The sequence below is a fragment of the Sorex fumeus genome, unplaced genomic scaffold (genome assembly GCF_029834395.1).
Source record: "Sorex fumeus unplaced genomic scaffold, SorFum_2.1 ptg000052l, whole genome shotgun sequence".
Lineage (NCBI taxonomy): Eukaryota > Metazoa > Chordata > Mammalia > Eulipotyphla > Soricidae > Sorex > Sorex fumeus.
This window is the reverse complement of record NW_026606109.1, coordinates 1,076,625-1,092,645: the sequence shown is the minus strand read 5'-3', so window position 1 is coordinate 1,092,645 and position 16,021 is coordinate 1,076,625. Positions and strand designations below refer to the sequence as shown.

The following is a 16,021-nucleotide window of genomic DNA, read 5'->3' as shown; positions in this document are numbered from 1 at the left end:
CAGACCTGCCTCGCTGCTGCCTGCAGCCTTGGGTGTCCGTCCGTGGGGCCTCAGAGCAGGGCTGCTGCACGCTGTCACAGCCGGGAAAGCTAACGCTGTCTCACCCCCTTTCTCTTTTCCTCTCCGGTAGCTGCAGCAGACTGCTATGCCAGCAATCTCTGTTCTAGATTTGGTATGTTCGTGTTTCTTTGCCTTTGGTCCTTCTGTCTTGCTGTTCTCTCTGTGCCGGTCTGTCCTCGGGAGCTGCCATCCGGGCGCCTGTCGGGCCGTGGGCCCGTGATGAGAAGCATGCCTCAGTGTCTCTAGATTTAGTTCCTCTTTGCTTTTCCCCCTTCATTCTCAGTGTTACTGTTTGTTATGGTCTGACCTTTCTCCGTTTCAGTCACAAACCAAACCCACTTCTGTGTATTTCGACCCCGTCCCGAACACGTGCGGAGGAGAGAGGTTTGGTGACGGGAGGCCAGTGTCACAGGATAGACTCTAGCAAGGGCATTTCAGCCACAACAGCACCAGAACGGCCTGGGCTGTTCATCCAGCGCTTCCATTTTCCTTAGCAGTGTCCCTGCTGTGCCCCCGCCACTCACCCCAGAGCCCACCCCATCACAGCCACCCCAGCTCCAGCCCATGTGCTCACCTGGAAGTCTTTCTCGTGTTCTCTGGGAACGTGGCCTCAGCACTGTACCCTGAAGCTGGCGCAGCCCCGGCAGTTCCCACAGTCCCCGCAGCTGAGCCACCCTGGGGCATTGAGGCCTGGGCAGTGGTCAAAGGGTTTTTCTTTTAGGGACACATGGAGACTCCGGAGTCCTGGGGAGATGGGTAGCTTTCGTGGTTTGGGCTATTGTTAGTCTTTCTGACTGTCCCCATTTTGTGGGGTGTTCCATGCCAAATCAGCCCTGACCCCCCAGCTGCGTGGCCAGCTGGTGCACCCTCTCCTGCCCGAGTCACTGCAGAGGCAGGGGTGCAAGTTGGACTGCACCCCAGTCCACTCTGTTGCCTCTGCTCTGCTGCCAGTGAGGGTGACACACCTGGGCCTCCAGTGTCGGAGGGAGCTGGGCTCCTTGCAGTTTTCCGAGCTCATGTTTTCGAGCTCCTGCCATAGTGCGGGGAGGGACCCCACGCCCTCAAGGACGTGTACACGCCACCCGCACAGGTGCCCAGCCACCACACAGGCGCCCACCCTGGGTCCGCATGGGCGTTGGAGAGGGTTGGGGTGTGGCCACGGGCAGGCTTCCGGCCTGGTTCCGCCGATCTGTCTTGGGGGCCATAGTCCACACCCAGGTGTGAGAGTTGGCAGAGCCCCCTTTGCCCTAAAAGAGAAAAGGAGCCCGAGGGTGAAGCATGGGCTGGCCCTCAGAGTCCCCGCTTGCCCTGCTCCCAGGGGGAGCCACCCTCTCCCGGCTTCTAGCGGTTCCCCCACGGCAGCGCCCCCTCCTGACATGCAGCCAGCGAGCTCACCCCTCCAGCCGTGACCTCCTGCCCTCACCTTGAGTCATTCTGTCTGATGTGACCGGTTCTGAGCCTGCGACATGGTGGCATGAGGAGTTGCTATTTGGAGAAACGACGAAAGTCTTTCGTCTCATAACTGTCTTTGTAGAGAGAAAAAAAAGGGGGTGCCTGCAGTGATTTTCAGGGAACACGCAAGCCACGTCCATGGCCTTGGGTGCCCACCAGCATGTGCTCCCGTGCCTGACCTCTGACCCCAAGCTCCTGATTTGTGTTTGTGAGAATAGAAGTTGACTTTGAGATGAGAAGACTGTGAGGCTCACCAGCAGGAGCCCGGGGTCCAGCGCTCTGCCCCTCTGCTGGGCCCATGAGTGCTCGGCACAGCTGCCGGCGGGCAGTCAGCTCTGGGAAGCGTGGGACGCCGGGCCGGGCCTCCTCCCCTGGAAAATGGCGGCTCTCAGGTGCTATCTTGAGGCTCTTTTCCGGGGTCCCGTTTTTGTGGGAACTGTACCTGTAACTGAGATTCTGATGGCTGTCCCTCCGTTGGGGGCTGAGCCCATGGGACTTTCCCTTCCTGCCGTGGGCTCCTCGTGGGGTGCATGTATCCCCAAGCCCCCAGCCACCCCTGCAGAGCCTCCCGAGACTGGAGGAGCATTTCTGGAGAGAGAGCTCTGCTGCGGACTCCGGGGCATCCGTACTCTGCAGACAAACAGCTCCCGGCTCAGGCACTTCTTGGCTCTCCAGCACAGGCAGCGAGCGAGGACAGAGTGCTCAGGTTCCTGGGGCTGTAGGAAAAAGGACCAGACATGATTCAGGGGCAGTTGCTGTCTTCTGTTCGCTGTGAGCAAGGCTAAGGTGCCAGCCCAGTGGCCTGAGAGCATGCCCCAGGAGGGTGTCAGTGGGGTCTTGCCCTGGAGCTGGGGGGCTCCGCTGTCACTCCATAGCACGCAGTCAGTAGGGTCTTCATCCGCACGAGCATGGCTGTGCCCCCCCGCTGGCCGTTCGTGTTTCCCTGCTTCCTTGCTACCATCTCAGGCGCCCACCGCCTGAAGTGAGGGCTGCGTGGAAGGGCCGAGGCGCTGACGCCTCCCAGGACAGGGCCGAGGCGGCAGCACGCATGTCCATCCGCTTTGCTTTCGAGACCGGCCTGGCAGTGTCTGCAGTGATGGTGCTGTGGGGAGGCAGGTGGCCGCAGAGGAGGAGGAAGGTCCCCACCGAAGGCTGAGTCCAGTTCTGTGACTCCGGTTGGTGCTGCCCCGAGACGGAAGGAGTTTCTGCGTCAGATCCAGGACAGGGTTCCCAGAGAGCTCGTGGGCTGGGCCCTTGCAACAAGGGAGCACTCCCTGGTGGCTGCTGTCCTGTGTGTCCTGTCCCTGACCAGAGCTGGCCAGTGCATCACTAGGGTTTTGGAGCCACGGCCCCTTTGGGCCCTCTTGGGCTGGCAGGGCCAAGCCCAGTGCCAGGGCCCAGCCTGGAGCAAGAGCACTGGAGCCTGGGTGTGCGTGCTGTCCCACAGTGCCCTCACCGTCTGCACTCTTGTGTGTGTGTGTGTGTGTGTGTGTGTGTGTGTGCGCCTTGCACAGGCAGCTGGGCGGGCGGGCGGGAACCAAGGATCGTGCGCTGTCAGTTGCAGGACGAGGAGCGGCGGCGGCAGCAGCAACTGGAGGAGATGCAGCAGCGGGAGGCAGACGACCGTGTGCGGCTGGACGAGGAGCGCCGTCAGCAGGAGGAGGAGCGTGGCCGGCGTGACGCCGAGGAAAAGGTCCTGGTCCTCTGAGTGCCGCTCGCGTGCCACAGTGTAGCCCAGCCTTAACTGCCAGGGCCCTGGGCCCCGCTCCGTGCCTGCGACGTGGCGGGTGTAGACAGGGCCTGCTGGCTCCCGCGCTTTGGTGGCTGGACCCAACCTTCCCTGCGCTGCCTCTGCCTCTCTGCTGCCTGCCGATGGGCCTGTGCACACGGGCGGGGTGGAGGCGCCAGAAACCGGCGCAGTTAGTGGACCTGCAGCACTGCGAGTACGTTCGCCCCTGGCGTGGCCCAGCTAGACGTCATCCGGGACACCTGCACTCAGTGCGAGCCCCTCTCTGAAGTCAGTTTCCCGGGTCCGCTGTGGGCTGCTATTCAGGGACTCTTCCTGATTCCTAGGACAGCTGTCTCCCTCGGTGCACTGGGAGACGGGCCTCTGCATGGCTCCTCACCCGGTGCTCTCCTGCACGGGTGCCGCCACCCTCTGTCCCTTCCCTTCTGTGAAGGGGAAGTGCTAAGGCCTCCACGGCCGCCGGGGAAGCAGGGCTGTGTGAGCTGTCCTGTTCCCGTAGCCCAGCAGGTCCCAGTTGTGGCACACCGCCTTGACCCTTCTCCCCCAAGACCCTCGGGTGCTTTCTGTAGCGATGCCACCTGTTAGATACGGAGTGACGAAGAGCTAGGTGCGTAGGGAAGATGGCACTCATTTCCATGAAGGTGGAACAGCTCCTGTGAGGACACAGACCTGTTCTGAAACCAGCGATTTCCACGCACTCTAGACTGGCCCTTCTTCCCGTCTGTGTCTGTTCTCTGTCATTTCTGAACAGCCTCTGCAGTGGCCTCCTGCTTGGCCCACGGAGGCGGGCCCAGGGCTGCTCTCCTGTGGGTGGGCCCTGGGAAGCAGCCGGGCTCATGTATCCATGCGCCGAGCCACACCCTGGGACCTTGGCATGGCCATCGGGACCACCTCAGCGCAGCTGCTGGAGCAGGGAGCCGGTGCTGGTGTGGCAGCCCGTGATGCTCTCCTGTGCCCGTGCTGTGACGCTAGACTTGGGTGGCTGTCTCCAAAGGAGCCAAATAACTTTTCCATACAGCGTCCAAAGCAGATGGGTGTGATTTGCTGTAGAACTACAAGCCCTGAGTGTGTGGGGTGGGACTGTCTCTCGGCATGTACTTGTGTGTGCTCGTAGGGGCACAGCGACAGACACATCTGGTCTCATGTGACTAGTGTTTGCGTTCAGCTGGGACTCCTGCACCTGAGCCAGTGCAGGCTCTGCAGAACCCGAGGTGGACAAGTCTTGTCCTCAGGCTGTCACTAGCGACAGAGCACATCCAGGCGACCCAGGTGTGGGCTGGAGCAGGGCTGCCTTTCCTGCTCTGACTCTTCTCCTCTGGACGGTGAAGCACTGGTCATCACGTGCTCACCTGTGCCCACAGGGATGGAAGCAGAGTGGGGGTGTATGTGTGCAGGGATGGAGGCAGAGTGGGGTTGTGTATGTGTACAGGGTGGAGCAGAGCGGGGGTGTGTTTGCTTGTAGGGATGGAACGTGTAGTGGTGTGTGCCTGCAGGGATGGAGAGTGGGGACGTGCATGTGTGTACGGATGGAGCACATAGGGCGTGTTGGCATGCATGTGTGTGTGGTGCTGGAGCACAGTGTGATGTGCGCGTGTGGTATGGGTGTGATGGGTGTGTTGTGTATGGCGTGTTGTGTCCGGGTGTGCATGTGTGTGCTTTGAGCTGTCTGTGTACGTGGAGGGTGTTGTGGTGGTGCAGATGTGGGCCTGGAGGGAGTCGGAGAAAGCACACGCAGACACGGACGCAGGACAAAGCCCTTGGTCTGCAGCCCCCTCTGCGAACTGACCCCTGAGAAGGAGCTTCCGCGCCCCACCCTGCGCCTGCTCTCAGCCGTCAGGCTGTCGTCCGGCCACTCTCTTGTCCTTTTTCCCACTTCCTTTCCCTTTGTTCTGAAACTTTGTCTATATTTAACCCAACTGTGCTGTTTCCTTCTCGATGTTATGAGACTTGAACCTGTTGCCTGTAGTTGTGCAGCTGTGTGTCGCAGACTTGTACAGTGAGTGTGCAAATACATCGGACTCTGCTGTCACTGTCCGCGCTGGTCTCTCCTTCCGGTGTGGGGGCCGCTGCGGCTGGCTGCTTGGGCTGGGCGAGGTTTGGGGAAGGAGGAATGTGAAGAATGGGCGGTGGCTCTTCTCAGGGGAAGCGCCGCTCTGCCCGCTCTTGGGGCGGGGCCCCCAGGCCAGCTCCGGACTCGGCCGCTGAGCAGCCAGGGCAGAGCCTTTGCTTGCCTTGACGCTGCCAGGTAAGTCAGCGACGTCCCTGGCCAGAAAGGGGGCGCAGCCGCGGGCCGAGTCTGGGGCCGGTGGGATGAGGACGGCGGGGGCCTTGCCAGGCGTCCGTCCTCGAGGGGGCGCCTTCGGTCCTGGGTGCAGGGGGCCCTCTGAGGCTGGCCTTTCGCACCTGACCTCTGACCTCTGCGCTTTTGTCTCCTCCCGCCTGCAGCGGCGACAGGAAGAAGGGTATTACAGCCGCCTGGAAGCCGAGAGGCGCCGACAGCACGAGGAGGCTGAGCGCCGGCTGCTGGAAGCCGAGGAGCCGGGCCTCTGCCGCCCTCCGCTCCCGCGGGGCTATGAGCCCACCCCCCCTGGCCCCGCGGCCCACCCTCCTCCCCCGCCCCAGCGGGCCGCCTCCTACCTCCACACTCAGGCCCTCTCCCCCGACTCTCTGTACACCGCCAAGTTCGTGGCTTACAACGAGGAGGAGGAGGAGGAGGACTGCGGCCCAGCAGGTCAGGATCAGTCCTCCCGCACGAGGAAGCCTCCCGGGCACCTTCCTCCTGCCGCCTTTAAGCCGCAGCCGCGCCCGGCCTCCGATGGCATCTTTCTCTCCAAATCCTTCCAGCCCCCCTCGGCCAGTGCCAACAGTACTGCCCACAGAGCAGGCCAGCCCCCGCCCCCTCCACAAAAGCCCACCTTCTTCCAGCTCGGCCACTCCAGAGGTCGAGGTAACCGCACCCGCGCCCCTCCCCGCTGCCTGCTGACCAATCACAGGCTCACGAGGCCCCACCGGCAAACGTGGCCCACCATGATCCGCTCTCTGGGAACTGGGCCCTCGTCACTAGTCTTGGCGTGTGATTGCCTCTCCCTACCTCTCAATCATGCTTCTCGGTGACGGAGATGCCGATCGATTCTGTCCTTGCAAAAGTTCCCTCTGCCAGCTGCCGGCCAGCACCCTCACTCCAAGTACTGTTGGTCTGGGCCTCCCCCTCCCTCCCCGCCCCCCTCCCTCCCCCCATTCGGACCAGCAGGCGTGTGAGCCTGTCCAGAGTGGCCCTGCTTACTAACAGCCTCGTGGCGTGCCAGTCCTCGCTCCTAATCCGCATGGCCTTGGCGCTCCAGCCTCTGCCGCAGACCGTGATGGCTCATGGGAGGTTCCCTCTGGCACAGTGCTCAGGGTGTGCTGCTCCTGCCAGCAGTGTGAGGTGACCCCTTCCTCTCTGTGCCTTAGACCCCACCGGTGCAACCCGGTATTGGTGGCCAGGCCTGGTAGACCTCTATTCTGGGCCTCAGTGTAGACAGCAGAGCCTGGCGCCCTGCCGCCTGTCCCACCTACAGGCCGTGGAAGCAGAAGTGCCCGGCCCCACTTCCCTCCCGAGGTGGACTGGCGATAGAGTTAGCCTTGTCACCGGGCTCAGAGTCGCCATGAGTGACTCAGGGCTCTGTTCTGCACTGCCAGGGATGCACAGGTCGCTGGACTCACTTAATTGAAGCATTTTGCTGAGTCTCTGTCCCCCGTTAGGCCATCGTGGGGGTTCCATATAAAATGCTTAGGTTGGCGCACCCTGAGCCCTGTGACAACCCCCTGACCACCTCTAGAGGCCAGGAGAGACAGGACCTGTGAGCAGCCTCCCTGGCCCCTCCCAAGCTCATGTCGGAGGCTTTGCTGAGTCCCCACAGCGCTGCTCAAAGAGAGGCGAGGGAGCGTGGTATCTTTGGTCCCCTCGTAACCTTCAGCTTTCGGTCATCCTACTAACCCTGGTTCTGTCTCACCCGGAAGTACTGCAGAGGAGCTGGCCGACCCGCTTCTCCCTGCCCATGCTTCTTGGACAACTCCGCGTGAAGTTGGACTCTGCCTGCAGCCGAGTCCGCTCACTGACCTCGTGCCTCTCGGTGCTGGGCTGTCTCCTGCCGCAAGACTCCAGAAGAGTGTGCTGCTGGGGCTGCCCTTGCTTCTTCCACTGCGTGCCACAGACGGGGCCAGGGGTTCTTACCATAGCGTTCAAAACGCATCTTGGCTCCAGCACGTTAAGGTGCCTCCACGGTGGCGCTGACGCATACATTGGTAGCCGAAAGCCCTTGCTATTCTGATTGACTCTGAACATTGCAGTTGGAGAACTTTTTACCAGTGGAAGAAGCAGATATTAATACAAAGTTCAAAAGATGCATGCCTCTTTATAACAAACTAAATTTAAAAAATGGGAATTAAAACGTCAAGACTTGTGCAGTACAGATAGCACTGTACAGGGCCACCCTGGAGGCCGTGAGCCGGGACCGGAGTTCAGGCTCCTTTTGGCCCTGGTGGATGCGTGTGCGCTGGCATTCTTAGGTCCCACTCACCCAGCATGGAGGTGGCCACCAGCAGGCCGAGGTCTGGCCCAGAGCGTTAATCAGCAAAGGGCAGAATTCAGTTTTGTGCCACGTGTCTGAAAGGACCGTGTTTTGATGTTGGTAGTGTCAGGACTTGGCGGCCTGCTGACTCCCTCGCACAGACGCAGCGCAGTTGGTGTGTGCTGACTCTGGGAGGGGTTTCTGAGCTGCGTGCATGCATGTACAGATGCCGTGGCTATAGCAGTGTGCCAGGACACACTTGACCAGGTCAGGGCGTCAAGGCCTCACTGAGACGTAGTCCTCCGGCAGCGTCCGCTTCTGCTTGGATGTGCTCACACTTCTGTCTGCCTTCTCTTCTCTTCCTGCAGTCCTGGGTCGATTTGGGAGCTGCTGCTGTCACTTCCTCAAGGCTGGGCCGGCCCTGAGGCAGGAGGCTGGGCTAGTTTGCGCAGGGAGAGGAGTCTGAGCATGGGAGGACGTGCTGCTCTGGCCGCTTCTGGTCTTGAGGCCCTGGAGGAGGGCTTGTTGGTGGGGCAGCACCTGGCAGGCCGCTCCCGTGAGGTTCCTCTGAGGGCCTCGGAGCATTTGAGCCTCTCCTCTGGCAGGGATGGGCTTGCACAGACCACCCAGGGTAGGTCCAGGCTAGTGGGCCAGCAGCAGCCTCCTGCCTCTGAGCTCGGACTCGGGCTTCCCTGGGCCCCGCGTCTTGCACCAGGACTTTAACTCTTTCTTCTTTTTTCTGCTGAAGGACCAAACTCTTACATGGGCTCCACAGGGGCCTTGCTCGGCGCCCATGAGGTGCATCGGGACCCCAGAGAGAAGCTGTGTAGAAGGTAGGTGCCGCCCCGCTGTTGCCTGAGTGGGGCAGGGCTAAGTGACTCCAGTTCCCTGGGTGCAGGTGTGGTGGTTGGTGTTGCGGACCGCGGCCCGGGTTCTGTTTTGAGCGGACATAATGCGTGCACTGCTGTTTCCGACCCACCTGAGACCCCAGGGACAGACTCGGCTTGGCACAGTGGTTTGTGGGCCCTTGTGTTTTCTCGCACGCCCTCCCCTGGGGTTGAGGCTGGCGTGCACGGACCCAGCAGTTCTACAGCAGTGAGCTCGAAGTGGCTCACTGCATCTCACTGGGACCGGGCGTTTCCTTGGGCTTGTTGGTTGAGGCCACTCTGATCTGTGCAGGGATCAGGGCTCCCAGGATGCGGTCCTTTCCATGGCTCTCACGTGACATGCGCAGAGGACGGCTCGGTGGGCTCCGAGCAGTGCCTGTGACTAGAGCACCAGCTAGCCTGTTCGCTGCTCAGGGGAACACTGCCTGTTCCTGCTCTGGGGCCTGGCGAGAACAAGCCTGCTCCCCTCTTCCCGGGAGTCTTCGGGTCTGCGGACAGTCGCTGTGCCGTCCTGAGGGACAATCCCCTCTGCTTTATCTTCTGCAGCCAAGAGACAGGTCCACCTGGAAGTCCTGGAGCACCTGAAAACTTGACGTTCAAAGAGCGCCAGCGTCTCTTCTCACAAGGTCAGGACGTGTCGGATAAAGTGAAAGCGTCCCGGAAACTGACGGAACTGGAACAGGAGCTGAACACCAAGTGAGGGGTGCCAGGCGCGCACAACCCCTCCACCTCTGCTCTCAGCGCCGGGATCCAGATCCCGATCCCAGAAAGCTTATTTTATTTTCCAAGAAATTATCATTTATACACTTCAGTACTGTCTAAATTCTTAACTGGCTCACATGAAGAAAGCTTTGTGTTAGTTTCTTTTTAGAGTCTTGAGTTCCCAGGGGACAAACGGGGGGCGGGGGGGCGGCGTTTGTGGGACGAGGGGCTGCTTCCCTCTCCACACCTTCTCTCCTGTCGGACACTGGCTGGAACTGACCTGGCACACGTTTGCACTCAGGTCCTCCCTCTGGGAGTGGCCGCAGGGTCACCCTTACAGGTACAGGCTCCCCGATCCACTCCAGGTGTGGGATTCTAAAGAATTCTCCAAGAGAAAACCTCGAAGATTTACCTTTAGAAAATTTTACTGTTGTAAATTCCTGAATGTTGTTAGATTAGTAACTTTCTCGTGGTCTTGAACACGGCAGTCCCACTAGAAAGTGAGCTGTAGCTAACGGGATTGGAAATCCGGCCCGGGAATCCAGGGCCGGCTCTGATTGGGCCTTGCTGTGAGCGGAGCCAAGCACCTCGACGGGTGGGGTGCCCAGCTGTCACGGAAACGCGTGTGGCCGTTCCAGCCAGTCTTTCACCTTCTCATAGAGCTATTTAATTTTCTTCTGTTGATTATTAGTTACCACTGTTGTTTCTTCAGCTATGAATTTGTGACTGATGTTGGGGAGACGGACCTCACTGTGTTGTAGATTGTGTGATGTTACAATGGTAAGTCACTTTGTGATTATGAGCAGATTTCCTGTTTGACAAAGCCCTGCTGGGTTGAGGTGGTTTTTCTTTACCGTACTGTTCTCTGCCCTGGGTGTCTGTTAGGAAAACGTGCACACTTTCAAATGGAAGCACCCGCCTCAGAATCACTTTAATACGAGTTGTATGATAGATCATTAAAACTGCGAGTGTACATAGTTTTGTCTGCCGGGTTCTTCTTTGAAAGTGTGCTTGGACCCTTGCCTCGTGTTGTGAGGCCGCGTGCCAGGCCTGCCTGCTTTTCCAGGGGCACTCAGGGAAGCAGGCTGTACCCAGCACTTGAGGACACAGCAGCCTCTGGGGGACTGCGTCCACTCTCTCTACAGAAACTACTGTTATGTCCCCAGAGAACACACCCTGGGCGGTGTCTGCGGGCAGGGCTGGGGCTGAGTGCCCGTGGGGGCAGGCCGTGCGGGATGACTTGATTGTGAGCGAGCGAGCTTTGCGGAACTGCGTTCCTATGGAAAAACACCAAACTGCTGTCTTGTCCATTTCTACTGTATTTGGCGACCTATTTTTAATAAACTTTATATGTATTTCCGTGTCTCGGCAGTTCCTTCAGGGGCGTGGCTGCTGGTCTGGCACAGCACAGCCTCTGCTCGTGCAGGGGCCCGGCGAAGGCCCCGCCCCCAACTGCTGGGGGGGCAGCCAAGTGGGGGGCGGTGGGGGACTGGGGGGGAGCGGGTGTCCTGGGCGTCACGGCAGCTGCCCAGGCATGTTCCTTCTGGCCCCGACAGGTTTCTTTCACAGGCGGCCTCCCGTGGTCTGCTGCTTCCAAGGCTTGTGTATCATTCGAGCCTGCATCTAAATCAGTGAAATCAGATCTGACTTCAGTTTGGGATTTGAAAGCATAGACCTGAGCAGACCCAGTAAAGTGGGAGCCAGAGCATGAGGAGCCCGGCGGAGGGAGGTTTCTGCCCGGTAGAGTTGTGGCCAGGGACGGTCCTTGTGTTCTTGCATCAAAAGCAGCAGCCATCCGTGGGAGACTGGAGCCCCTGGTGGTACCCTGTGCAGTGCTTCGGACACGGTGCTGCTCTGTCAGCGTCGCCTGGTGGCACTGTGGGCGCCTGCACTAGACCCTTCAGCTGGCATCAGAATCAGAGCTGTCCCCCGCCCACTCAGCCCCTTTTGGTGCCTCCACGCCCGCTTCCTCAGTCCCTTTAACTTGCACACCCGTACGTTCAGCCCTGCCCCAAGCCCGCTGGCCCTCTAGTCGGCCCCTTGCCCAGCCAGGTGCAGGGTGGCCTACTTTCCCCAACAGACTTGGGCCGTGATTCCTGTGACCTCCCTCCACCTGGCCCTGGCCCCAGGCTAGCCCACGAACTTTGGGGCCACATTCACCACCCCGACTCCATGTAGGGCAGGATGGGGTTGTGGAAGGGGCTGGGATTGAGAGCAGGGGTGAGGGAGGGGATTTGGGATAGGAGGGAGAGGAGATGGGCATGTCTGGTGCATCACATGGCGGAGCGGACACTAATCAGCTGGGCAGAAGGTCCAAAGGGACTAAGAGGGCCCAGGGGAGGTGAGGGCTGCAGGCCCTAGCGCCTCCCAAACAGGATTTCACAGGGGAGCCCCGTGCCCTGCCCTGGGTGTGTGTGTGTGTGTGTGTGTGTGTGTGTGTGTGTGTGTGTGTGTGTGTGCGCGCGCGCGCAGTTCCCAGGCCCCAGGCCTCTGCACCCGGCCTCATTGGGCACTTCCCCCAGGAGCAGACACTCTGGTGTCAGTGCCTGGGGGTGCTGCTCAGTCTCATCTGGGGGTGAGCACCCCTGGGGGGTTTGGGCGCTTGAGTGAGGAGACACAGGGGCCCCAGGCCACCGGAGCCCACTTCCATTTGCTCCCCTAGCCCTGACCGTGCACACCCTTCGATTTTACAGGTGGAGGAAGTCCTGGCCCTGGGGGGTCTCAGGCCAGGACTACGAGGGGCAGATTGCCAGCACCCACCTCTGCCCTGCAGCCCCTCCACCACCCAGGCAGGCTGGCGTGGAGTCGAGCACCAAATTCTGGGGCCTCTCTAACCACCCCACGAGGCCCAGACAGGCCCCAGGCTCATGGGAGGGGCCTGACACTGAGCTCAGTCTGGAGTGCTGAGAGCAGGCCTGCACATACACACCGCTCGCTGCTTCAGGACAGTGGGGGTGAGGGTTGGGGTAGGGGGCACCCCAGCTGGACTCTCTGGAGGCCCGAGCCTCACCCGTGAGAGAACAGTGTGCGGGAAGGCCGGGCAGTGCTGGCTCCGCTCCGCGGGACCCGACCTTCAGGCCCTTCATTGGCTGAGAGTGCGTGGCGGTGCTGAGCTCAGAGCCAAATCCACTTCCTGGCCAGTCCTCCCGGGGCCCGCAGTGTGCGTGGGAACAGTGGTCAGCAGTGTCGTCAGAGGTAAAGGCCCAGACAGAAGAAACGGCTCCATACTGTGCTGTGCCGCAGGGCCCAAGAGGGCTCGAGTTCCGCTCGCACGTGCCCGCTCCCGAGTCCAGAGCTGGGCGCCACCAGTGTGACCCTGAAACCAAGGAAGTAGCAAGCGAAGCGTGCCCCCCAGCACCATTCATTCGAGTGACATTCATTCGAGTGACAAGGTGGCGGTGGGGTTGGGGGTCCAGGGCCTTCGGTGAGGGCACATCCCACACACCAGCCCCCCCTGACGGCGGCTCCCGCCCCCTTCCCAAACAATCTAAAGGAGGAAGGGGAGGCGGGCTCAGAATGGGCCCCTCAGAGGGGCGTGCGGAGTGGGGGCTGGTCCCTGCGTCCTCAGGGCTGGTCTCACCTGTGACCCCCTTACAGTAATCAACTGATTAAGTTCCCAAGCTGCTCCCCACTGAGGCCTGTACGGCAGACACCCCACCTGGGGTGGGGCATAGGGTACCTCCACTGAAGGGGCTGGGCTGCGGGGCAACCCCCTCTGCAGGCAACTAGCTCTCGCGTTGCAGAGGGTGCCCTCCTGGCGACGCCTACAGCAGAGCCGGGGCTGGGGCTGGCCCGGACAGCCCCACCCGTCCAGGCTCTTCCCAGAGACACTCCCTTGCGCACGGCCTGGGGTCAGTGTCCTTCCGCAGAGCTGGGGGACGCCCAGGGGACAGCAGGAACCGCCAACCAGCAGCACCAGGGGGTGGGTAGCGGGAAGTGCCCACCCACACCCCACCCGCCTCCTGCACAGGCCAGGCCTAGTGCGCCCGCACCCATCCCTGCCCCATAAGCCCTGGCCTTGGCCCACACCCGCATCGCGACCCCCGCCCTGGACTCAGCCACGCGGCTGCCCACACAACCCTGTTCTGGCCCTGCCCCGTAGGCCCACCCTACTCCAGTAGGCCCCCCTCATCCCGGCCTTATAGTCACGCCCCTGCCACGCTGCCTCACCCTGACTCAGAGCCTATTCCGCACGCCCCGCCCACCCTGCCTGATAGCCACGCCCCGTCCCCATGCCCCGCCCACCCTGCCTGATAGCCACGCCCCGTCCCCATGCCCCGCCCACCCTGCCTGATAGCCACGCCCCGTCCCCATGCCCCGCCCACCCTGCCTGATAGCCACGCCCCGTCCCCATGCCCCGCCCACCCTGCCTGATAGCCACGCCCCGTCCCCATGCCCCGCCCGCCCTGCCTGATAGCCACGCCCCGTCCCCATGCCCCGCCCACCCTGCCTGATAGCCACGCCCCGTCCCCATGCCCCGCCCGCCCTGCCTGATAGCCACGCCCCGTCCCCATGCCCCGCCCGCCCTGCCTGATAGCCACGCCCCGTCCCCATGCCCCGCCCACCCTGCCTGATAGCCACGCCCCGTCCCCATGCCCCGCCCACCCTGCCTGATAGCCGCGCCCCGTCCCCATGCCCCGCCCACCCTGCCTGATAGCCACGCCCCGTCCCCATGCCCCGCCCGCCCTGCCTGATAGCCACGCCCCATCCCCATGCCCCGCCCGCCCTGCCTGATAGCCGCGCCCCGTCCCCATGCCCCGCCCGCCCTGCCTGATAGCCACGCCCCGTCCCCATGCCCCGCCCGCCCTGCCTGATAGCCACGCCCCGTCCCCATGCCCCGCCCACCCTGCCTGATAGCCACGCCCCGTCCCCATGCCCCGCCCGCCCTGCCTGATAGCCACGCCCCGTCCCCATGCCCCGCCCACCCTGCCTGATAGCCGCGCCTCGTCCCCATGCCCCGCCCACCCTGCCTGATAGCCACGCCCCGTCCCCATGCCCCGCCCGCCCTGCCTGATAGCCGCGCCCCGTTCCCATGCCCCGCCCACCCTGCCTGATAGCCACGCCCCGTCCCCATGCCCCGCCCACCCTGCCTGATAGCCACGCCCCGTCCCCCATGCCCCGCCCACCCTGCCTGATAGCCACGCCCCGTCCCCATGCCCCGCCCACCCTGCCTGATAGCGCTGCCTCCGCCCTGCCCACTCCCGCCACTTAGTCCCGCCCCACCCACCCTGCCTGATAGATAGCCCCCACGCCCCGCCCACCCTGCCTGATAGCCACGCCCCCGCGCCCATACCCCGCCTACCCTGCCTGATAGCCATGTCCCGTCCCCATGCCCCACCCACCACGCCTGATAGATCATGCCCCGCCCATCCTGCTTAATGCCATGCCCCGTCCCCATGCCCCGCCCACCCTGCCGGATAGCCCCGCCCCGTACCCACGCCCCGCCCACCTGCCGGATAGCCACGCCCCGTGCCCACGCCCCGCCCACCCCTGCGCCTGCTGGGGCTCTGCGGCTGCTGCTTGGCCTTCCTGGAAGGTGCTTCTGGAAGGATGTTCCCTTTAGCTGGAGGCTAGTACATGAGGCACCAGCACAGTGGACCCATCCCGAGAGAAACGGAAGCCGGCTGGGGGGAGAGGGGCTTGTGACTGCCCACCCCCACGGGCCTGCTCCTGATTCAGGGCGGGCCCGAGAGCGGGACGCAGGGGAGCTGCGGCCTGTCCCCCGCTCCCCCTCACGTGCCGCTGTCCGGGCCCCAGACCGCCCAGGCGGGCGCACCTGGCCGAGGGTCAGCGCTCCTGGCCCGCCGGCCCCTCTCCCGGCTCTTTCCCAACGCAGCCCCCGCTTGCCTGAGCAGTGCGGGACGCAGGACACGCCTAGGGCCTTCGAGAGCAAGCTGGGAGCATCTGCAAGGTCCTTTGGTCGGGAGGAGCTTCTGGAGGAGGGATCAGGCCACGCCCAGGGACGGGTGCGCAGGCGCGTGGAGGCACCTGTGTAGGGGAGGGGCCCAGGGAGGGGGCGGTCAGGGGAGGGGCGTGCGCGGGGGCGGGGCATGGGCAGGGGCGGGGCAGGAGGGGTGTGGGCAGGGCAGGGGCGTGGGCTGGGGAGGGGCGTGGGCAGGGGAGGGGCGTGGGGAGGGGCAGCCGTGGAGGGAGGGGTGCAGGGGAGGAGCGGCGCGTGGGGGCGCACACTGTCCGGCCTCAGCCTCCAGCCCCCGAGGCAGCCTCACGAGGCGGGGTGCAGGTCCGGGCCGTGGTCGGAACTCTGGTCTGGGCTCCGGGTCGGGTGTGGGTCAGGACCCGGGTCGGGCTCCTGGGTCGGGGCTGGTTCTGGTTCTGGATCGGGCTCCTGTTCCGAGTCCGTGTCAGTTTCGGGGTCGGGGTCGGTGTCGGTGTCGGTGTCGGAGTCGGGGTCAGGGTCAGGGAAGGGACCCGGGTCAGGTCCAGGAACTGGAACGGGGACTGGGGAGGGGTCGGATTTGGGGTCCGGGTCTGGGTCTGGGTCCGGGTCGGGGTCCGGGTCCGGGTCGGGGTCGGGGTCGGGGTCGAGGCCGAGGTCAGGCTTGGGGTCCAGGGCGGGCCCAGGTGCCGGACCGGAGAGTGGGAGGCGGCTGGCTGGCGGTGGG

The 16,021-nt window shown here is 63.0% G+C and overlaps 1 protein-coding gene across 1 annotated transcript in view; it reads left to right on the top strand.

Moving 5' to 3' along the window:
* The window catches only part of AFDN (afadin, adherens junction formation factor), a 98,323-nt gene extending 87,566 nt beyond the window's left edge, over positions 1–10,757 (top strand). Inside the window, 4 exon segments of the mRNA XM_056124888.1 lie at positions 3,077–3,205; positions 5,705–5,990; positions 8,558–8,642; positions 9,243–10,757. Coding sequence (XP_055980863.1) covers positions 3,077–3,205; positions 5,705–5,990; positions 8,558–8,642; positions 9,243–9,396 — 654 coding nt within the window. The 3' untranslated portion in view covers positions 9,397–10,757.
* Positions 10,758–16,021: the final 5,264 nt, after the last annotated feature.